At 45.2% G+C, this 24,147-nt stretch overlaps 1 protein-coding gene across 3 annotated transcripts in view; it reads right to left on the minus strand.

The window, feature by feature from the left end:
- The window catches only part of TBC1D1 (TBC1 domain family member 1), a 109,730-nt gene extending 100,435 nt beyond the window's left edge, over window positions 1-9,295 (minus strand). For all 3 annotated transcript variants that reach the window (XM_066631704.1, XM_066631703.1, XM_066631702.1), the window contains exon 1: window positions 8,879-9,295. In XM_066631704.1, the coding sequence (XP_066487801.1) occupies window positions 8,879-9,295 (417 nt within the window). The remainder of the gene's footprint in view (window positions 1-8,878) is intronic.
- Between the last annotated feature and the right edge of the window lie 14,852 nt (window positions 9,296-24,147).

Here is a 24,147-nt window from a genome sequence, read left to right on the forward strand (position 1 = left end):
AATCCTACAAGAAACACTACTGAAAACAAATGTGGACAAAGTTCATCAGTCTTCCATATCTGAATATATATTATGTATAAACACCAACAAATGGAGCAGCTGAAATGAAGAAACTAAAAGAAACCAAATCATTCAGGTGACGAGCCACTTTTGTGGTCAGTACTGAGGTTATGACTCGAAGTCAAGGTGGGACTGCTTGAAAGGGGGAATATTTTTCATATCGCATTCTTATACAAGCCCTTCCTCCAAGGAGCTCAGGGTGGTGTATTTAGTCTCTCTCCTCCTTTTTGTCTTCACAACAACCCTGTGAGGTGGGTGAGGTTGAGAGATTGTGAGTGGCCCAAGGTCACCCAGGAAGCTTTGTGATTGAGCAGGGATTTAAACCTGGATCTTCAAGGTTTTAAGTCCAGCTCCCAAACCACTGCACCATCTGGCCTTTTCCCCCAAGTTACAGGCCTGCACTAAAGGAGGGAGGAGGGACAGAATAGTTTGGACTCACTGCAAGTTGTTATGTGTATTCCTCAGTAAACTGTTGCTTGTTTATAATTCAAAAGCTTGTCCTTGGGAATTACTGCGGTAAGTGGGCAACTGCCATGCATAAGGAGAGGAAGCTATTAACAGTTCTCATGCAGCATGACACTATCTGAATGGTTATCAATCATCAGCTCCAACTGTAGTTAAAGCTTTGGTGTATGTAACTGCACCTGCTTACATTCCCTTGTCCCTCTCCCATTCCTCCCTCTGTCAAAGTTCCCCCTAGGAACTTTCCTCTCCCATTCCTCTCCCATTCCTCCCTCTGTCAATCCCCTAGGGGGACCCCTTCTCCAGGGGATGGGCCCGTATCCGAACGCACTCAAGATACTCCTCGGCAGGAGGGGGGTCGGGGGCTTCTTGTAGTGGGGGATTCAATTATTAGAAACATAGAGAGGGGGGTTTGCGACGGATGTGAGGACCGCATGATGACTTGCCTGCCTGGTGCGAAGGTTGCGGACATCACTTCTTGTCTAGACAGGCTAGTAGACAGTGCTGGGGGAGAGGTAGCGGCTGTGGTGCATGTCGGCACCAACGACGTGGGCAAGTGTAGCTGGGAGGTCCTGGAGGCCAAATTTAGGCTTTTAGGCAGGAAGCTGAAAGCCAGGACCTCAAAGGTAGCGTTCTCTGAAGTGCTACCTGTTCCACGCGCAGGGCCAGCTAGGCAGGCGGAGATCAGGGGTCTCAATGCGTGGATGAGACGGTGGTGTAAGGAGGAGGGGTTTAGATTCGTTAGGCACTGGGGAACTTTTTGGGACAAGCGGGGCCTGTACAAGAGGGACGGGCTCCACTTGAACCAGAATGGAACCAGACTGCTGGCGCATAACATTAAAAAGGTGGCAGAGCAGCTTTTAAACTGATCCCTGGGGGAAGGCTGACAGGAGCCGAGGGGCATCCGGTTCGGGACTCCTCATCCCTATGGGATGAGGATGGAGAGGTTAGAGAACAACAAGACAAAGGCAGAGTAGGAGAAGAAATTGGGAAAGGTAGTGTGATGGGATGTGATAGACGGTTTGGCACAATGATAGGATGCGGGGACAAAGGAGCGAATAAGCAGCGCATCCTGGGGCATTCTGTGTACAAATGCTTTTATGTGAATGCCCGAAGTCTACGAGCAAAGGTGGGAGAACTGGAATGTCTGGTGACAAGGGAAAATATTGACATAGTGGGCATAACGGAAACCTGGTGGAATGCGGAGAAGCAGTGGGATACCGCAATCCCGGGCTATAAACTCTACAGGAGGGACAGGCAGGGGCGTGTTGGAGGTGGGGTGGCCGTTTATGTTAAGGAAGGGATAGAATCCAGCAAAGTAGAGATTGAAGGTGGGTCCGACTCCACCGTAGAATCTCTGTGGGTTAAATTACCAGGCTTGTGCAGCGATGTAATACTGGGGGCATGCTATCATCCTCCAGACCAGAAATCTGATGGGGACTTTGAAATGAGGAAACAGATCAGGGAGGTGACAAGGAGGAACAGGGTTGTAATCATGGGGGACTTCAATTATCCTCATATTGACTGGGTCAATTTGTGTTCTGGTCACGATAAGGAAACCGGATTTCTTGACGTGCTAAATGACTGTGGCTTAGATCAGCTAGTCACGGAGCCCACCAGAGGACAGGTGACTCTGGATTTAATATTGTGCAGTACGCAGGACCTGGTTAGAGATGTAAATGTTACTGAGCCATTGGGGAACAGTGATCATGCTGCGATCCGTTTTGACTTGCACGTTGGGGGAAGAATACCGGGCAAATCTCTAACAAAAACCCTTGACTTCCGACGGGCGGACTTCCCTCAAATGAGGAGGCTGGTTAGAAGGAGGTTGAAAGGGAGGGTAAAAAGAGTCCAATCTCTCCAGAGTGCATGGAGGCTGCTTAAAACAACAGTAATAGAGGCCCAGCAGAGGTGTATACCGCAAAGAAAGAAGGGTTCCACTAAATCCAGGAGGGTGCCCGCATGGCTAACCAGCCAAGTTAGAGAGGCTGTGAAGGGCAAGGAAGCTTCCTTCCATAAATGGAAGTCTTGCCCTAATGAGGAGAATAAAAAGGAACATAAACTGTGGCAAAAGAAATGTAAGAAGGTGATACTGGAGGCCAAGCGAGACTATGAGGAACGCATGGCCTGCAACATTAAGGGGAATAATAAAAGCTTCTTCAAATATGTTAGAAGCAGGAAACCCGCCAGAGAGGCGGTTGGCCCTCTGGATGGTGAGGGAGGGAAAGGGGAGATAAAAGGAGACTTAGAGATGGCAGAGAAATTAAATGAGTTCTTTGCATCTGTCTTCACGGCAGAAGACCTCGGGCAGATACCGCTGCCCGAACGGCCCCTCCTGACCGAGGAGTTAAGTCAGATAGAGGTTAAAAGAGAAGATGTTTCAGACCTCATTGATAAATTAAAGATCAATAAGTCACCGGGCCCTGATGGCATCCACCCAAGGGTTATTAAGGAATTGAAGAAGGAAGTTGCAGACCTCTTGACTAAGGTATGCAACTTGTCCCTCAAAACGGCCATGGTGCCAGAAGATTGGAGGATAGCAAATGTCACGCCTATTTTTAAAAAGGGAAAGAGGGGGGACCCGGGAAACTACAGGCCAGTCAGCCTAACATCCATACCGGGTAAGATGGTGGAATGCCTCATCAAAGATAGGATCTCAAAACACATAGACGAACAGGCCTTGCTGAGGGAGAGTCAGCATGGCTTCTGTAAGGGTAAGTCTTGCCTCACGAACCTTATAGAATTCTTTGAAAAGGTCAATAGGCATGTGGATGCGGGAGAACCCATGGACATTATATATCTGGACTTTCAGAAGGCATTTGACACGGTCCCTCACCAAAGGCTACTGAAAAAACTCCACAGTCAGGGAATTAGAGGACAGGTCCTCTCGTGGATTGAGAACTGGATGGAGGCCAGGAAGCAGAGAGTGGGTGTCAATGGGCAATTTTCACAATGGAGAGAGGTGAAAAGCGGTGTGCCCCAAGGATCTGTCCTGGGACCGGTGCTTTTCAACCTCTTCATAAATGTCCTGGAGACAGGGTTGAGCAGTGAAGTGGCTAAGTTTGCAGACGACACCAAACTTTTCCGAGTGGTGAAGACCAGAAGTGATTGTGAGGAACTCCAGAAGGATCTCTCCAGACTGGCAGAATGGGCAGCAAAATGGCAGATGCGCTTCAATGTCAGTAAGTGTAAAGTCATGCACATTGGGGCAAAAAATCAAAACTTTAGATATAGGCTGATGGGTTCTGAGCTGTCTGTGACAGATCAGGTGAGAGATCTTGGGGTGGTGGTGGACAGGTCGATGAAAGTGTCGACCCAATGTGCGGCGGCAGTGAAGAAGGCCAATTCTATGCTTGGGATCATTAGGAAGGGTATTGAGAACAAAACGGCTAGTATTATAATGCCGTTGTACAAATCTATGGTAAGGCCACACCTGGAGTATTGTGTCCAGTTCTGGTCGCCGCATCTCAAAAAAGACATAGTGGAAATGGAAAAGGTGCAAAAGAGAGCGACTAAGATGATTACGGGGCTGGGGCACCTTCCTTATGAGGAAAGGCTACGGCGTTTGGGCCTCTTCAGCCTAGAAAAGAGACGCCTGAGGGGGGACATGATTGAGACATACAAAATTATGCAGGGGATGGACAGAGTGGATAGGGAGATGCTCTTTACACTCTCACATAATACCAGAACCAGGGGACATCCACTAAAATTGAGTGTTGGGCGGGTTAGGACAGACAAAAGAAAATATTTCTTTACTCAGCATGTGGTCGGTCTGTGGAACTCCTTGCCACAGGATGTGGTGCTGGCGTCTAGCCTAGATGCCTTTAAAAGGGGATTGGACAAGTTTCTGGAGGAAAAATCCATTATGGGGTACAAGCCATGATGTGTATGCGCAACTTCCTGATTTTAGAAATGGGTTATGTCAGAATGCCAGATGCAAGGGAGGGCACCAGGATGAGGTCTCGTTATCTGGTGTGCTCCCTGGGGCATTTAGTGGGCCGCTGGGAGATACAGGAAGCTGGACTAGATGGGCCTATGGCCTGATCCAGTGGGGCTGTTCTTATGTTCTTATAAAGTTCAGAGCTCATTCCAATGATACCCCAGCAGTGACTTTCGCAGAAACTCTGCTCGTGTGAGGAGACTCTTGATGCTGGTACTCACAGCTGAAATTGTGATTAAACTATGCAGCACAGGAAATCAGAATGAAATCAAAAGACTGATTTTTTTCTCAATTCTTTTTAAGAATGTCTCACGATTTCAGGTTGTGGATTGAATGTGTGTTGATAGGGATGGGACTGCAGCCTGGATGGGTGCTACCAATCACCCCACTTGAATGTTTAATAAAGATGCATCCTGCATCTTTGTGTTATCACCTGTACCATCATTCTGCATCATCCACGTAGTGGCTTTCTTTCTCCCCACTTTCATTGCAGTCACCGTTGGCACTCTTTTACTCATGTTTCTAAGCTGAGTTGGAGTAAGAGACGAATTGAGATAACATGTTTTCCTACACTCTGAACTTGAGATGCTGAGTGAAATGTTCAGCTTTCCCCCCTCCTCCCCAATTATTCAATGAAACAGCCACTCAGAAAGACTCAATGAGATAGCAGGAGTATGGTTTTGCAAAACAGGAGGTCAGACCCATTTAAAAATGTCCCCCTGAGTATATTCCAAAACACTAGTGTAGCTAAGGGATGGCTCGGGGGTACTGTGCCATGGATGCCAGGCCTCGAGGTCACATGGGTCCAGAACCCTCCAGCAGTAGGGCATAGCCTCCGTGGGCCTCAGAAGGCCCCCTGAAGTCCTTAGAAAGGCACTTCAGGTTTATGTGCCTCAGATCCCGGAAGCAAGCAGTGCCTTCCTGTTGTGCGTCGGGACTTGCTTTGGGTCAAAACTCACACTGGGTCGTATGGGAGTGTTAAATTTGGTATTTTTGTATGTATGTATGTATTTTAAACATTTTTGTGCAGCGGGTGCCAGATGCCTTAGCTACGCCACTGTCCTTAAATAGATATTTGACAACTTGTCATTTAAATATTTACAGAAAGATTAAACTTCACAAGACTCTTCGACTCTTGTCTTTTTGCTGGCATGTGAGACAAGCCCTCTTATAGCTGAAACACTATATACATTCCTCTTGACCTATGTAGTAAAAAGCCAGAAACGCTCAATGTAAACACATGTACATTTTGCTGAAAGGCCTGCTGATCAACAATTAAAAGGTCTGTGCATGTGCCTATTGTTCAGACAGGCCACCACACCGTTTAATCTCCAAAGGTATTTCCTGTATATGTTTCAGGAATTAAATATCAAAGAAGAAGACTTCAATGGCATTCTAGAGATCAAAAGTTTGGAAAATACTTATTTTCCTGGTTGAAGTAAGAAGGGCTGACGCTGGAACTGCTTAACCTGCTTCTGAAAAGGAGATCACCACATGGGCTAAAGAGCACTATGTAGTCACAAAAAACCTTAACTTGCACTTCACAGTTTAGCCCTGGTTTGGCAGTAAGCAAGCCAAAGACTGCATATATAGATGGGCCTTTTTTATCCATGGGTTCAGAACCAATGGATTTGAATAACCACGGGTTCCAAACTCACAGTGGAGGGCCCCACCTGACCTCTCAGACGCTACCAAAAATGCTTTTTGGTTGCATCCAGGAGGCTTTCTGAGGCCCAGAGAGGCCATGTGCAGCTTCTCTGGGGCTCAGAACATGGCCCAGACCCACGGATTCGGTTATCTGCGGGTTCAGCATCCGCAGGGTTCCAGGAATGGAAACTCCACAGATGCTGAGGGCCAAGTATACTCAGTTCACTCATATTAGCCAAATCACAGTTTGGCAGCTGGAACATGCATTGGGCTGATGTACAGTACTCTTATCTTTTCTGTTCCTTTCCTCATATACTCTGATATCTCCTTTACATCCTGGATTCAGATGAAACATAGTTTGCAATTATGTCAGAAATTGGACAAACTATCGTCTTATGGAATAGTTGCCTCTCTTCCTCTCTGGATAGCAGACTCCCTTCCCCGTAGCATATTGTGAAATGCTTTTGAACTCTCCCTTATATCCAAAAGGGCAGCTGTTCAAAGAAAACTAAGCCAAAAGCGACTTTGGCCATATTGACTAGTTGCACAGTTCTTTGGATCCTGAACCCCATCTGCTACCAATCTAGAGGGATCCCTTTTGGCAATGCACCAAGAGAACCAATAATATAATAATGGAAGGTAGCCATTCTCAAATACAAGGAAGGCATACATACAAACATACAACACCATTGACCAGTTCTCAGTTTCTGATACAAGCACTGTTTCTGCACAGAACAGCCCACAGAAACTCGGTGAATAATCTCCACATAAATTAATACATTGTGTTTTAGCTGCAATATGTATCTCATAAAAAATAGCCACTCGGTTTTCAAGAACAGCCACATGATTAAAGATCCACCTAATGACCAAAGTCAAATTTGTTCCCCAAGTATAAAAAATTGTTGTAAAGTAATTTTGTTTTTGGAGAAACATTTTAAAAGGATATATTTGTCCTTCAGATAACACATACCAGAACTTCTATAGATTCAGCACATATATTGCAGAAAAGCTATGCTACGGAATATTTATTTCAGTTGGTATAACAAAAGACTACAATGATTTAATCTAGTCTGCTTAATCAGGATCATTTTACACAAAGGAATTTTTAGGAAAAAAAATACTAAGGACATTCTAAGGCAGCAATTTTAAACCAGTGTGCTGCACATTGGTGTGCCATGAATGGTTTGCAGGTGTGCTGCGGGAGTTTGGAGAAGGTAATTATTAGTAGGGCCATTGAGGGATGTGAGCCCCCAGCCTGCAGTGCCATGTGCCTTGTCAATTGTCCAAAAAATGATGGTGTGCCCTGACAATTTTAGCACCTTGTCACTGTGCCACAAAATGAAAAAGGTTGGAAAATGCTGTTCTAAGAGTTACTTCGACATCAGAAATTCTGGATCTATTTGAAGTTTGTATGAAAACATTCAGCACTTGTTACCTATTTGTCACAGATAGGCCTGTCAGGCACTGGCGAAGAGGCCATGCCCATTACAAGATCCACTAATATCCCAATCCTATCCTCCCTGCTCTCCACTGATGCAGCTGTGCCAAAAAGCTTGTATCACATCCTGTGGAGAGGGATAGATCAGGGCAGGTAAGGGAAAATATTTCCCCTTATCTCCCCATAAGCCTCGATTGGCAATGGGTAGACCTGCATCAGATCCTAAACTACTAGTTCAAGACTGAGGAGAGAAGGGGGTGTGCTGGCTATTGGAGGGAGTGCATCCAGTACAAGTCACCTGAGCCAGGTGCCACCCTCTCCAGCTTGTGTCTTCCCTGGAGAGAGAGAGAGAGAGAGAGAATGGAGAAGACCAACAACAGAATACTGAAAGGCCAATAGCATAAATAATTCCTAAACACATTAGCCATATTCATGGGTGATAGTATTATCTGCAGCTGTTCACTGGATAATGGAAGCTGGAAGTAGAAGACCAGAAAAGGATCACTCTATAATTGTCTTGTTCGCATCACTTCTGTTGGAATATTTAGTCCTCGATGTCATCAAATACCAAACTTCACAGAGTACTAAAATGATTCTTCTATTCTTGAAAGTGGGGAAGTCTTGGTTATACACATAGGTGGCTGGTTTTACATTCTGGCATTATAAGCAAATGGTATGGAAGTTAATGTAGAACCACCAAATCCAATAGACTGTTCAGGACTAGAGTTTACTAACCAGATAGTGAAAGCTATAGCCAAACACTTTGAAAGCAAGGGTTTTTCTACAGTATGATTTATAGACATACTTTCATTGGGCCAAATTACACATTATTTTACTTGTGCAGTAAAGTAACTGCTCTCTTCTCCTTGCTCCCCCACAAAAAAAGTTGGTGAAGGCCCCAATTCAGGATGGAATATGAAATGGGGGGAGGGGAAGTTAACCTTTTCCCTTGCATCAATTTTCTACTGAAAATCTCCCCTGAAACTGCTATTTGCTCCCAAAGCAGCTATTTGCCACAAAACAACAACTTATTGTGGTAAACAGCAGCTTCAGAGAGAACAAATTGACAGGAAAGTAGTATAAGGTGAAACTGTTAACTTCATCCTCTCTGTGCTCCATGGTCCCAGCCTGGATCAGGACAGTTCCCCCGTCCCATGGCTACATTTTCTTTGGAAAAAGAGTGGGCCAGTCTAAGCAGGTTACTCTGAAATGCGTTTAACGTAACATGTAGGTTGCCTCTAAATTTGTAGCCCATCCTCTAAGATGGTCTAAGGTATTTCCTGGTTTGAATACAATACATAATAATAATTTAAAAAACACATTCCACTTACTTTTGTTTGATCATCCGCTTTGAATACATAACAGATACTTTGCTGATTTACCAGTCCATCTTTCATTAAGCATGCAAAGTAGCTTGGATCGTGGCTGTTGTGAATCAGTTTGTGGACATCTTGGGGCCGATATTCGAAGACACTGGAACATATCAGAGGATCCCACAGCTGGATTTTCCCTGTGTCTGCTTCACACCGCAGCCTGGTTGGCGAAACATAAAGCCGAACTTGGCTGGCGAGAGGTTCTCCCTTCAAGGACTGTGTGCTGAGCCGTCGTATCTCAGCCACAATCCAAGGAAGCATTGGCATGGTGGTTAGGGAATGTACCGGCAGAGAACCTACCAGCTGAAGACTGAAGTCCACAGAGTCATCAGTGCATGGTTCAGGATTTTTAACAGTGAACGATATGGGATCCATTTTTGAGTCATCAAGTGGGATTAAGAATCAGGCTGATTATGGAGACTTGGAACTCTGAAATGAAAAATATATTTAAAGAGTAAATACAATAATTTAGTAAGCTGCCTTTTAAAAAATTGCCAGTGATTATGGCAATCTTCATTCATATATACTTCACATCAAATCCTTTCCTTTTTAAAAATTGTTATCATTTTGCTGTGGCACTTAAGAATACACAGGCAATATCTAGAGATCTTAAATTACGCCGAATACAGCAAAAAATACTCTTTAGAATATAATGGACACCACAGAGGCTATTCCTTAAAGGACTTAGTACGGAAACTAGATGTTGGAGATGCTCGAGTTTGAATGCGACACTTACACATATGTTGTGGTCATGTCCTGCTATTGTAAGCTTTTGGGATGAAATAATTAATATTATAAAGATAGTGCTACAGCAACCTTTAATTTTTACGGATATGTATGCAATTCTTAATTATCTACCCGTTATCTGGAGACTCACACCTGGACAATTGAAGTGGACTCTCTGTGCCCTCACGGTCACAAAAAGACTTATATTACTTCATTGGAAGGAGAGATGCCCCCCTACATATGCCCAATGGACGAACAATATTTTGCATTTATTAGTATTCAAGCAAATGGCCTATCGGCGTCAACTGCGTATGAATTTGAGGATATCTGGAGGCCATTCCTTGACATAATAACATAAGCCGCATGAAGTGTTGATATGTAGATACTCTGGTCGTGTATATGTATAAATATTTTTCCCTTTTTTAAAAAAAGTAATTCATAAGCACGTATTGATGTAATATTCTCTTTTTGTTTTATTTTTGTATTGTATTGGCAACCTTCAGTCTCGAAAGACTATGGTATCGTGCTCTGAAAGGTGGTTCTGGCACAGCGTCTAGTGTGGCTGAAAAGGCCAATCCGGGAGTGACAATCCCTTCCACACCGGGAGCAAGTGCAGTCTGTCCCTGGTCTGTCTCCCTGGCTATGGGCCTTCCTTCTTTGCCTCTTTGCCTCAGACTGTTGGCAAAGTGTCTCTTCAAACTGGGAAAGGCCATGCTGCACAGCCTGCCTCCAAGCGGGCCGCTCAGAGGCCAGGGTTTCCCACTTGTTGAGGTCCATCCCTAAGGCCTTCAGATCCCTCTTGCAGATGTCCTTGTATCGCAGCTGTGGTCTACCTGTAGGGCGCTTTCCTTGCACGAGTTCTCCATAGAGGAGATCCTTTGGGATCCGGCCATCATCCATTCTCACGACATGACCAAGCCAACGCAGGCGTCTCTGTTTCAGCAGTGAATACATGCTAGGGATTCCAGCACGTTCCAGGACTGTGTTGTTTGGAACTTTGTCCTGCCAGGTGATGCCGAGGATGCGTCGGAGGCAGCGCATGTGGAAAGCGCTCAGTTTCCTCTCCTGTTGTGAGCGAAGAGTCCATGACTCGCTGCAGTACAGAAGTGTACTCAGGATGCAAGCTCTGTAGACCTGGATCTTGGTATGTTCCGTCAGCTTCCTGTTGGACCAGACTCTCTTTGTGAGTCTGGAAAACGTGGTAGCTGCTTTACCGATGCGCTTGTTTAGCTCGGTATCGAGAGAATGAGTGTCGGAGATCGTTGAGCCAAGGTACACAAAGTCATGGACAACCTCCAGTTCATGCTCAGAGATTGTAATGCAGGGAGGTGAGTCCACATCCTGAACCATGACCTGTGTTTTCTTCAGGCTGATTGTCAGTCCAAAATCTTGGCAGGCCTTGCTAAAACGATCCATGAGCTGCTGGAGATCTTTGGCAGAGTGGGTAGTGACAGCTGCATCGTCGGCAAAGAGGAAGTCACGCAGACATTTCAGCTGGACTTTGGATTTTGCTCTCAGTCTGGAGAGGTTGAAGAGCTTTCCATCTGATCTGGTCTGGAGATAGATGCCTTCTGTTGCAGTTCCAAAGGCATGCTTCAGCAGGACAGCGAAGAAAATCCCAAACAAGGTTGGTGCAAGAACACAGCCCTGCTTCACTCCGCTTCGGATGTCAAAAGGGTCTGATGTGGAGCCATCGAAGACAACAGTGCCCTTCATGTCCTTGTGGAAAGATCTGATGATGCTGAGGAGCCTGGGTGGACATCCAATCTTGGGGAGAATCTTGAAGAGGCCGTCTCTGCTGACCAGGTCGAAAGCCTTTGTGAGATCTATGAAGGCTATAAAGAGTGGCTGTCGTTGTTCCCTGCATTTCTCCTGCAGCTGTCTAAGGGAGAATATCATATCAGTGGTGGACCTGTTGGCTCGGAATCCACACTGCGATTCTGGATAGACGCTCTCTGCAAGTACCTGGAGCCTCTTTAGTACAACTCGGGCAAACAGCTTTCCTACAACGCTAAGGAGAGAGATGCCGCGGTAGTTGTTGCAGTCACCCCTGTCACCTTTGTTCTTGTTCTTTGTTCAGTGAACCAACCCTAGAAGAACTTCACGTGGCCCTGGACTCCCTTGCCTTTGGCAAGGCACCTGGAAAAGACAGCATCCCTGCTGAAGTCCTAAAATGCTGCAAAGAGATCATCGTCACTGAGCTGCATGAAATCCTCTGTCTCTGCTGGAGAGAAGGTGGAGTACCTCAAGACATGAGGGATGCAAACATCATCACGCTTGTTTTATTTATGCAATACAATAAAATTTAGAAAAAAAATTATTTTATTGTTTTTGTTTCTTGGAAACAAATAATTGCCAAGGAAGAAACAAAAAAAAAAAGTTACAATCTGAACTGAAGTAATGTACTTCTGAAGAATGTACTGAAGAATATACTACTAGTAGAGGAAAAAAACACCTTGGGGTGGTAGAATGTCCTTCTGGAACTGGTGAAACCTGTGGCAAATGGCCACATGTCATTGTAAGTACAATGAGAATGCACACAAGCAATACTTCAACAATACCTAGCAAACCACATAAATCAGCATTTAGCATTTTTCAAAGGCCAAGTATGATCTGAGTAATACAATACATGAAGAATGAAAGAGTATGAGATTTGGATGTATCCTACAGCAGTTTCTCAAAGTTTGTCCCCTCCCGTACCACTCTGCATGGTCCCCCTATTGGAAGTACCACTGGAAGTAACTGGTGATGTTGTTTACAAGAGAAAGAATTTTGTGTCTAATTTTGAGCCCACATTCCACAAAAGAGCCTGCCCAGCTTGTTTAGTTACACATTTTCTTGAAAAGTGCTTCATTGCCTGAATTTAGAACAGGAACTCAGAACAGGCTTTTAAAATAGTTCTTCTTCACAGCTTGTGTTTACTCTGGGGTGTTAGCACAGCTCTTACTGTTTCATGACAGCGGTCTTTGCTAACAGCTTAAATTGCTAAATAAGCTTGGGTTGCGTGCTTTATTCCTATTCAAACACATCTGGGAGCTTCAAGGCAGTAAAATAAGGCAGAAACTCTTACAGTTGACTGTCTACCATGGGTAACTGAGATTTAAATATGATGGAACATCAGTAATCAGATGACAGATGGAAAGAAAAGAGAGCTGGATGGCAGGAGATGAAGGCAGCAGGTAGACTACATAGTTAAGATGTTCAAAAGAGAATTAAAGGAAGGAGGAGAAATGTTAGCTGGAGGATATAAAAGACTTTAGAACAAGATCTTTAAAAAAATAGAAACACATTCTTTACTAATTTTTTCAAGCATCAGAAAAGACACCCAAGGCACCCTGGAAGAGTGTAAGAGTGTAGCTTGATCATCTGCATTAGCTTGCCAAGTAACAATGATGATTAGATTGGGGGCTCTGAAAAATGTTACATAGGACCTAAATCTTTGCCTTGTCTAAAGATGGTCAATTCAGTCTGTCTAGGACAGTGGTTCCCATCCTTTAGGAGCCTGTGGACTACAGAAGTAAAAATAGGAATAGTCGTGCAGCCCCCTGCACACAAAAAATACAATTAACTTTCGTAATCCATGGGGGAGCACTCAGCGAGACACTGGAAGTGCCAGTGCAGCTGCGGGAGATCCAATCTGCACCTTCTCTGATGGTCCATTGGGAAACATCTCCAGAGTGAGTACTCCCCCACAAACTACCACAGAGGGCGGAGAATGGCCTGCCCACAGTCTCAGCCAACACTTTAGTACTGGCTCTGCATGGTCTGTACTCCACTCTCTCTGGTGCTCCATGGGAGTTTGCTCATTCTGTGAGATACTGGAAGTGTTCAAAGGTGATATTATTTTTCCTGAGATTTGCAGACCACTTTTCAGGGTCTTGCAGACCACCTGTGGTCCACGGACAACAGGTTGGGAACCACTGATCTAGAAAGTGGAAAAGAGGCGGATGGTAAATCATTCCACACAAAATTACCAGGATAAATTTAGGGTCTAGAATTAAGGGGCACTTGATGTTCTATATGGCATTGGAACAAATTCTTTCTAAACACATTTCAATCCACTGATTTGCTCGTTCACAGGGGGTAAACATGATTGAAGCATTTCCAGAGAGGAGAGGAAGCTGAAAGTTGTTGTTGTATCCAGGATTGGTGTCTTGAAGCTTGTCTGCGACCTAATGACAATTTATGGGCTTTAAATTTTTCCTCTCATTTAATATGAGAGTCACTCATGAGCATATGAAATACTACTGAGAACAACCATCAACAGTTCATAGCCTTTTGAACTCTGATAGCAAGAGGGCCTTTTTTCATTTTGCACAGTAATGTTCCTTTCAATCTCTGAGCTTAGCTACAATCTCAAATCCCACCATCTGTACTGCAGTGGGGTCCCTAAGTAATAGCTCAGAAGTATTAGCCTCTTTCCTAAATAACATGCAACACAGGCAATCTCTTAAAACTGAGCTAAAATAGGACATATGAGTTCAAATGGGCATGCAGCAGCTTATAAAAGAAAATAAATTATAATTTTAATAAGTTCTCATTTTAAAATTAATGTTAAAAATAAAATTAAGTACTTGAGAGAGCTATAGTAAAATTTTAGGGTCTAGAATTAAGGGACACTTGATGTTCTATATGGCATCGGAACAGATTCTTTCTAAACACATTTTGATACATTGATTTGCTCACACAGAGGCAATAAAACATTATTGAAATGTTCCCAGGAAACCAGAAGTTGGCGTTCCTTAAACGTACCCAATTGACATGAAAAATCTGAAAAAGTATATCTTTCTTGCTTGACAGAGAAAAAGAGATAAGTATGTCTTTCTCCCTGGACAGTCTCATGTCCAGACTCCGTGGACACGGAGCCTGGCTGATAACAGCAGCCAGACCAGTGCAATTCAAGATAAAGACTGGATAGAATTTGGGTCTGGTCAGTCCTAATTATACCCAGTTGTGAGGTGGTGGGATTTGCAATGGCAGCTAGAAAAGGACATCAGAAGATGAGATAAGCCATGGGACTCCCTCTTTTTTATAATTTCATAGTATTCTGGTTGATGTTTCCCCTTAAATTTAATGTTAAGAATTAAAAGAAAAGATAATATTGCAGAAAGGCAAGTCCATCAATGCTTATGTTAATTACATGCAACTTACATGCAAGCCAACCACTACATTCTGAACTCACAGTGCAGACCTTGGGGTAAGATAAATTGTCACACAGATTTAGTGATACTGTCATTCAGGGATGGGAACTCGAGTCAGTGACTCAGACTCGAGTCATGAAAATGTGCATTTTTCTGTGACTCGTTGACTCATGAGTCGAGCACGTGGAAGACTCTGAAAAACACTCGAGTCAGGGACCCCCTGACTCGGCACTCGTTCCCACGCATGCCAACTCAAGTTTGCCTCTGTCTGGGTGTGCTTGCTTGCTGTTTTTACAGTGTGAAAAACCTTATGGGGCCAGTATGCAGACCAGGAGAGCAGCAGGGAGTTCCAGACATGAGGTAGGAAAGAGTTAATGTTTTCCTCTTGCAATGAATAGGAGAGGCTGGAGGCAGGAATGGGTCTCTGATAAAAAGGAAGGAGCAGATGATCACTGGATAGAGAAGCCCAAGGGCATTCTTGCCTTATGACTGGCTGGAGAGGGGAGGGAGACAGTTTGTAGCGATCACACTTGCCAACTGCATGGTATGGCTGCTGTAGCTCCATTGTTACTTGGGTGGACGAAGCCTCATTGAATGACCAGCTACAGTGAGATTACTTCTGAGTACAGCTGCAAAGGATCAGGTCGTCCTTGTGAGCATTGCAGCTGCTGCGCATGACCCTCCTCCCTCCTGCCACTTCTGTCCCCACTCTCAGGCTCTTTACAGCTCCCTCCCCACTCCCTCCCACCCATTCCCGCCCTCTTTACAGATGAGATGGGGCAGCAGGAGAGTCTTTAAAATGAACTCACACACACACAAACACACAACATGTACACACGCACACAGCCCAGCAGCAGCCCCATTTTTTCCACAGCTGGTTTTTTAAAGGGGGGGTGACACAAATCCTTTAGAGTCATGAAGGGGTGACTCAGCGACTGTGAAAGTGTCTCCGTTATGACTCTTTCCCGGGTCAAGTCACGGGGGGGTAGTGACTCTAGACTTGATTCAAGCCCTGCTGGATTTTCCCATCCCTGCAGTCATTTGAGAATCAACAACCTTGCCTTATACAACGGTGCAGTTAATCACTTTGTTTATGAACTCAAGTCACTCTCAGAGATGGTTGCAAATGTCTGATTCATCTGCTCAAAGTACTAGCCACTTTTGTTGCTTTTGTGAACTTTTGTTGCCACTTTTGTGAACTTTTGTTAGTAAAAGTGTAGCCACTTTGTGAACTTTTGTTGAAAGGCTGTATATAAATACTGTTAATAATAATAATAATAATAATAATAATAGCCAAAGGACATGTTCTGTAGTTAGTTACTCCTGTGGTGAAATAATAGTGACATAAAGTTTCTTAATATAAATGTGGTCCTTTCTTTTCCATTTTTTAAACTGTCTTCAGCTTCATCATTCCTTGATCATATTATAACTATTGAAGTATATCTGAAAAGCTCTTTTCTGTGTTGGTTACTTTTTCGAATAGTTTTGGAATGTCTTCTACTAACTTGGTGTGATATTCAACTGTCCTGAACAGTGCTCAAGTCTTCCTCCATAGACACTATTACCCAAAATACCCATTAATGATGCATTGCCAGGACCATTTTCTCAGAGTAGATAGTGCTAAGTATCAAATTAATGTGCATGAGTCACTCTAAGCACAGACTGAACTTTATTACTGCAACCCAAGCACATATGCAAGACAACTTTAGTTCCTCACATGCCCATGTATTAAAAACTTTAAAAGAAAAAGTTGCTAAACATGATCTACTTCATTGTAGAGGATTACCAGAAAATAACACACCTATCTAAAATAATGCACTGCAGTGATTAGGAGGAGGAGGGGGGAAGCCCTGGTGCCAGTGTTTCCCTACTTTTCCCTAGTGTGACCCTTTACCAGGGGCAAAATTGATAGACTCTGCTGTCACCACAAGGTCAAAGTCAGATGGAGAATGACCATCATCAGAAGTCTCTCTTCTAGGTACATGGAGAATTCCCCCCAAACCAAAACAAAAGTAAGTAACCCTGGGTTGGAGGAGAATTGGGACAATGATCTGACTAAGTCTGACCAACCACAGGCAGGTAAATAATAAACATAAAATACAAAAAAAGAATAGTACAAGGAGGAAAAAGTAAAACAAGCTATCTTGGAAAATCATAGAATCTTAGAGTTGGAAGGGACTGCAAGGTCATCAAGTCCAACCCCCCTGCCTACAGCAGGAGATCCTCATAGAGCATCTCTAGTAGGTGCTTTCTGAGTCTCTGCTTGAAGTTCTCCAGTGAGAATGGCTTGATAGTTGGGAAGCACCCAGGTGCAATCATAACAAGAATACTAGGAGGCAATTACAGGCAAACTTAGCAGCAAAATAATTCTTCAACATGTCTAAGGGCCCCAGCCTATCCAACTTTTCAGAACAGATGAAGCTGCAATGCAGCCCCAAGGTAAGGGAATAAATGTTCCCTTGACTTAGGGAGGCCTCTGTGACTGATCCCTGACTGCTGGGTACAACGCATGCTGCATCAGTGCTGGAAAGTTGGATAGGACTGGGCCCTAAATCTCATTGCTTCCTATCTAGCATTTATTCCAAGGCCAGCTTGAACACTCTGTCGTAGCTCTCATCCCCAGAAGGTTGGTCAGAGCTTGATTACACACAACTCTGAGGAAGCCAAGTCAGAACATACCCAAGCATCCTTGGACTTGAACTTAAGAAACCTACGGTTGATTCTGATTTTGATCCGATTGGATAGTTTATGACCATCTGGGTATCCCTGCCGGCTCTTTGACCTGGTCACCTGGGCTTGCAATCCAACTGACTACTGCATGCTGATTGCAGCAGATGGGTTGGTTAGGACTGTTGTCCTGGCTGGACCAAAACACTGAATTCACAAAACAACCATTCTGCTTGGCCATGTGATCTTTTTGCAAGGGCACTGATTTCAAGTGTGTCTTAGGGAAGCTTCTTTCCTATTGGGCTTTATGTTGAGGTTCTTCTTAAGGGAATCAGATGGGGGGAAAAAGAAGGGAGCAAGGTGAAGCTCAATGATTATAGTGACAATTGTTATTATGGATTGTGCGTGAGTGTGTTTACGGCCTAGAACTTTCTGCTTCAATCATCACTAACTCAGGTGAACATACATCATCACTTCTAAATTGAAGCAAAGTCCCAGACTGAAATTCTATCCTGAGCTCTGCAATGCTGAATACTGGCACAATGACACTTTGTTCTAGATCCTGGACAGATGGGATCACCACACATAAACTTCATGCAGGTGCAGACTGCTGAATTGTGAGCAAAGTGGCACTGTCAATGTTGTTCCTGGCACAAGTTAGAACCAAGAATAAGCTGAACTTGAAGCAACTTTTCAGCCCAATCCTATTGGGACGGTCTATTGGCAGGACTAGTATTCTGCCAGCGCTGGCTGCCATAAGGCAGTTTTGCCCCCTCCCTGCCCCGTCCCATCCTCACTCCAACTCCCTCTATGCTGGCTTACATAAAGCACACACTGACAGCGTGCACTGACAGAGTGCTGGTGGAAAGGCTGGAGCTTTCCCGCATGCATCAATGCCACGTGGGCCACCCACTGGAGCAGGTAAACCAGGAAGTGCAAAGAGGGTGGAACAGAGGCAGGAAGGGGGAGGGGAAAGGAATGGTGGCCCAGAGGCTGCAAGAGGGAGTGGATCCAGATGTGACGGCATGCACCAGATCCTATCCTCCTTATCCATAGCCTCCCTGCCCCCTTTCTCTCCTTGGACTAGTTCCAGCGAAATTGCTGGTGCAGGTCTGAGGAGACCCATTGCTGGGTCTCCCCTTTCCCTTCCAAAGCCTCCTACTTTGCTTCCCCCCCCCCCAAGCTGGATACAACCTTTTCAGTGTGGCTGCAACAGTTGGGGAGGGGAGGATAGGATTGAGCCATTTGAAACTCAAAAAAAGGTGACTCTGCCAACTAAATATATGTTTCAACCCAAAGAAAAGGGGAAAGATAATGCCCACAACATATTTCCATAGAATACATACATACATACATACATACATACATACATACATACATACAGATAAAGCTAAAATGGTAATTTTTTGAATAGACTTATTAAAAACTGCAAATAGTAAGTGCCACCTTAGAGTAGGCATTTCCCTCCTTTGCCACTAAGAGGAAATTTTTCTTCTAAGTGAGTGCCTCATGGAACACACATCTGTCATTTAAGAAATACACTTTTTTTCTTTGAAACTACTGCATTTGCCAATGAAAATGTTGCAAACTTAATTTATCAACTTTCTTTAATGAGATGTAATTCTAACCAAGTATCTGTGGAATGCCAATGGAATCAAAAAATCACTAGCCATATGCTCATAGCAACCAACAAATAGTGGTTTAGAGAAAGTGATGTGACAGGAAAAGTCAGTTTAGAAAGGCATGTGTATCCTTAACATACATACCCAAAACTGCTTTTTTAAGTTGCTATGCAAGCCTTCACAAGTCTCCTAACTTCATTTGTATGATACAAAAGTTTGTGAATACAGAGTGCCAGTATCAGACAATATCGTGCATCATTAAAATATTCCCATGAGGCATCTAAACTTTTTTTTTTAATAGATTAGAATTTTTAGGCCATTTTTCTACCTGCAAGGCCTCCAAAGTGGCTTGCAATTAAAACTAACAAAGCAATAATAAAAGCGACATATATAATACAGTACCACAGCAAAAGCAGGAAACAACATTATTCAGTAGTAGCACAAAGACACAGCTGCAATAAAACTGTATCCCACACATGGGAAGCCTCAACTGAAATGAAGCTTAATGTTGCAATCCTATGCAAACTTACCCAGGAGTAAATCCCATCATGGTACACAGTGGGGTTCACTTCTGAATCACCATTCATAGGATTGAGTTCGCATTTCTACATATTTATCCTGAGACCTTTGTCATTAAACTTTTGCTATTCTCCCTATTGCTGTATAAATTTAACATAAAAATATAAGAAGAACCCCACTGGATCAGACCAAGGGCCCACCTAGTCCAACTTCCTGTATCTCACAGCAGTGGCGTAGCTGGAGGGGGGGTGAAGCACTCACCCTGGCAGGGAAGTGGGCGAGCACCCCCTCCCTTCGGAGCCATTCCTGGGAGAGCTCTACAGTTCCATTTTGCCCCCGCCCACCAAGAATGGCTCCGAAGCCGCTTGCCCACCTCCCTGCCAGGCTAAGTGCTCCGCCCCCCTCCAGCTACACCACTATCTCACAGTGGCCCACCAGATGCCTCAGGGAGCACACAAGACAACAAGACACAACCTGCGTCCTGGTGCTCTCCCCTGCATCTGGCATTCTGAGGTAGCCTACTTCTAAAAACAGGAGCCTGCACATACCTATCAAGGCTTGTAACCCGTGATGAACTTTTACTCTAGGCAAGATACCATCAAGCACTTCCTGTGGCAAGGAGTTCCACAGACTCCTGTAATTCATGATTACTTGGCCTAGATTGCAGACTCCTGGGAGCAGGAACCTTGCTCAGCACAATCAGTGCCTGATGCATTCATGAGAACAAGTGCTCTGCTGCAAGTTTAAGCGTGGATTTCATGCTCTGACCCAAGACACCCCCCCCCCCAAAGCAACTCTTTCCAGCCCACCTCAGTCTGGCTGACCCAGAGTGGCAAAGCGCGAGCCTGTTGAAAATGCAACGCATGAAAAACTCTCTCTTACCCGACAGGGCAGCAGGGTGTGCGCGGCAGCAGCGGGGCTGCTTCCTTGAAAGGAAGTCAGGGCTGGTTTTGGTGTCCCTGAAGGAGAGAAAGCCAGAGGGGGTCAGCAGAAGTGGATGGGTGGGTGGTGGGAGGGCTGAGGGTGCTGCGGTGCAGGCTCCCCTCTGGAGCACGATCCCCTTTGGCCAGAAGTGGCACGAAGAAGTTCGCAGCAGCGGCAGCGGAGGGACCCAAGCGCCTCCCTCCTGTTGCTCCGTTTGGTACGTGACCGGCTCCTCTCGCTCCCGCGGGGCACTGTCAGAGTCAGCCCGCCCGAGGAGGAGCTGATGGGGCCGTCCGGCCTCGGTCTGCCCGGAGCACCTCCCTCTCCCCGGCAGCACCAAACCCGCCCGGCAACCCGGGCCAGCAACAAGCCGGCACATGCGTGGGCAGCGCGCCTCACCTGCTGCCGGCTTCCGCGTCTCCCCAGCCGGAGGAGGAGGCGGCGGCCAAAAGGCAGAGCCAAGCCGCGGGGGGCGGTCTCGGAGGGGCGAGGCGCGCGTAAAAATAGCCGCGGCAACAGGCTGGTCAGGGCGCACGAGGGAGCCCACGGGCAGCCTCCCCAGGACCACGAAAGACGCACAGCCCGGCGAGGCTGGGGGCAGAGAAGGGCGGCTTTCCCTCTCGGCCTCTCCAGCACGCGCCTTCCTCAGCCGCAGACACGCACACCGGACGCGCTGGGGGCCTGTGGCGCAGCGCGAGGGCGCACGGCTGCTCCTTCCTGGTGCCGCTGCCGGCTGGCTGGAACAGCTGCAGTGCGGTGCAGGGGCTGCTGCTGCGCCTGCCTTTTTCTCCAGGCTGGTGTGCGGGGAAAACGGGGGCCGGGGGCGCGAGAGACGCCCGGCACTCACGAAATCAGCCGGGATGCTTTTCCTGCCCGCTCTCAGAAACGGGAGCAGGCAGCCAAGCGCCTCAGGCACGTCCCGGGAGTGGCGCTCACACAGGCGAGGGCTGAGGAGATGGAAATCTCTCTCTCTCACACGCACACACACACACACACACTCTTACTCACTCACTCACACACACACACTTTCTCTCTCTCACACACACTGTCTCTTACAGACACACACTTTCTCTCACACACTCTCACAGACACACTTTCTCTCACACACTTTCTCACTCTCACACATGCTCTTTCTATCTCACTCTCTCTCTCTCTCTCTCTCTCTCGCACACGCACACGCACGCACAGGCTTTTTGTGTGTCTTAAGCAAAGCACTTGCATGTGAGAATGAGGCTTCCCTTCCATCCCAGGCTGGACATTTAGGTCACGCTGGCCCAACTCCTAACTAACATTCCAGCTCTGACAGAGCTGTGCCAGTGAGATGTGCTGCATCCTGCAGTTGGGGGCTGTCATGGAGGCCTCCTCAAGGTAAGGGAATGTTTGTTCCCTCACCTCAGAGCTGCATTAGCCTTACCTTGCTGCTGAAAAGTTGGTTAGGATTTCGCCCTTTGACACACATGCGCACGCTGGATACTTTTGAATGGGTGTCACAGTCGGCTACTGTTCAATCTTCCTTAGGATGTAGAACCATCTCATTCCTTTGCTGTGTTAACCTTGCCTTGCAAAATGTATTTTTTTAATGGCAGCTTAGAAATATTCTACATAAATAAATTAAACAAGTAATGAAGTGATGTGCATGTCTGAATGGACACCCCATGGATGTATCACAAACAGTGTTTGGTGTTTCAGTTTAATCTTGAAAAATCCCCACCTGGGGTCTCCAATAATAAAATTATATTATTTGGAACAATACGGATTTTGTTAGACAGCCAATTGCTGAATTAAGTCACATACTGAAATCATGGTTAGAAGATTTTCCAGCAGCTGTGAGGGTCAGAAATACACTTTTTAAAAACACGCTGGTCAGCAGATCAAGAAATATCCTGTGAAGACAGACCTTGAACTATCGTCTGAAAGTCATTCAGACTTGAACTCTGCCTCACTGGGCAACAGTAAACAATTATGTGTCTCTGTTGATTCAACATTGCTATCCGAATAGCCTGCAGTGGCTAAACTTTTAAGTTTGTAGTCACCATGCTGCTAAAGAAAACTTAATTAAACATGGGTCAGTATAATACTCATTTGCTAATCCTGCACTTGCATGACCAGGATTATGCTGCTGCTGCTGCTCATCCTAAATTTTCCTGCCAGCAAAGAATGGATTCTTGATTATTCTACTGCTGGTTTTCAGTCTTACACAGTGGAACCACAAAGACACAAATAATGTAATTTAGTATGGAACTGTTTTGTATATTTTATTCAAAAAAATTGTTTTGTTTTATTTTGCTCTCAATAGGAGCAATTGTGAACCTAGCCCCTGTGCTGCCCAGGACCAGGACCACAAAATTCCATCCTGCTTGAAAAAGTCACTTCCTGTTTTGAGGGAAAACCTGAAGTACCGTATTTCAGCATTTTGAAGACTTCAGAAGGCCTTCTGGGGGCCAGGGAGGCCACTGGCAGCCTTTCCAGCCCTTCAAAGCCCTTCTTAGGCCTTGAAAATGGGCCCAAAAACAGACCTGGGGAAAAAAAGAACAATATTGCAGTGGGGGAAACTGTGCTGCTTCCCTGCAGGGTGCCACTTGGGACATTTCTCCCCCTTCGACCCCTCCAGGTATGCCAGTAAATTGGAGCATGGATGTTGGAGCCTTCAGAGGTCAACCTTTCCAGCAGGATAACCCAAGTGCCTCTCCTAAATGTTCAGTTTTTGCTTTAAACAAGAATTCTGTTGAGATACATGGAAAAGTGTGAGAGTACAGTAGTACTCTTATCTAATTAAACACTAAAAGTTACTTGGGCTGTGCCCTATTCTAGCCAATAGGTACAAAGGCTGATAAACATGACTGATAAATAAGGTTAGCAATGATATCCTGATTTCTTTCTTTTAGTGGCATCTATTGACCAATGACAGAAGGGGGCAGGATTTTTGTATGCCTTTTGTAAAAAGGCAGTAGCAGCTTTGCTTGAACACAAGGTGAGGACAATTGGTATTTACTTTCCTGACTTGAGAACTAGTTTGAGTATTTGGCATTTATTTTGTTACAATTTAAACCATATTCAAATAACTCATGCTTAGGTTCTTGCTGTTACACACAGATTTATGATCATCGTCATAAAAGACAAAGGGTAACAGTTCTATACATGGTGAAGAACCTCACCAGATTCAGAATTCAGAATCTCCCTCCACTGTTTGATTCAGAATTTGATTTACCGTTTGATTCACTGTTTGATTCAGAATCTCCCTCCACTGTGAACCTGGCTGAGCTTAGAACAATCAACTCAGAAAACTTTCATTGTTATTAGACACTCTCCAAACAGTGTTTGAGACAGGAGGGTAAGGAACCAAAAAACATCAGCGAGCACTTTATTCCTATGCCTGGTATTGCAGAGTAAGGAGGAACTTATCAATTGCAACCACAAGAGACAAGTTCTGCTTTCACATTCACTGGAAAGGGGGGTTGTGTTCACTAGATGGAGCCGATTTAAGCATGGGAGCATAATAGGACAAACTGAGCTTTCCCCAGGGGCAGTATGGTCCTCTGAATAAAATGGTAATAATTCAGTCAGTGTTTTTCACTCATGTAGTCAATCAGTCTTCCAGTGTTGCTAGATGGGCAGGCACAGCAGACTT

The sequence above is a fragment of the Tiliqua scincoides genome, chromosome 6, assembly GCF_035046505.1.
Source record: "Tiliqua scincoides isolate rTilSci1 chromosome 6, rTilSci1.hap2, whole genome shotgun sequence".
Taxonomy (NCBI): domain Eukaryota; kingdom Metazoa; phylum Chordata; class Lepidosauria; order Squamata; family Scincidae; genus Tiliqua; species Tiliqua scincoides.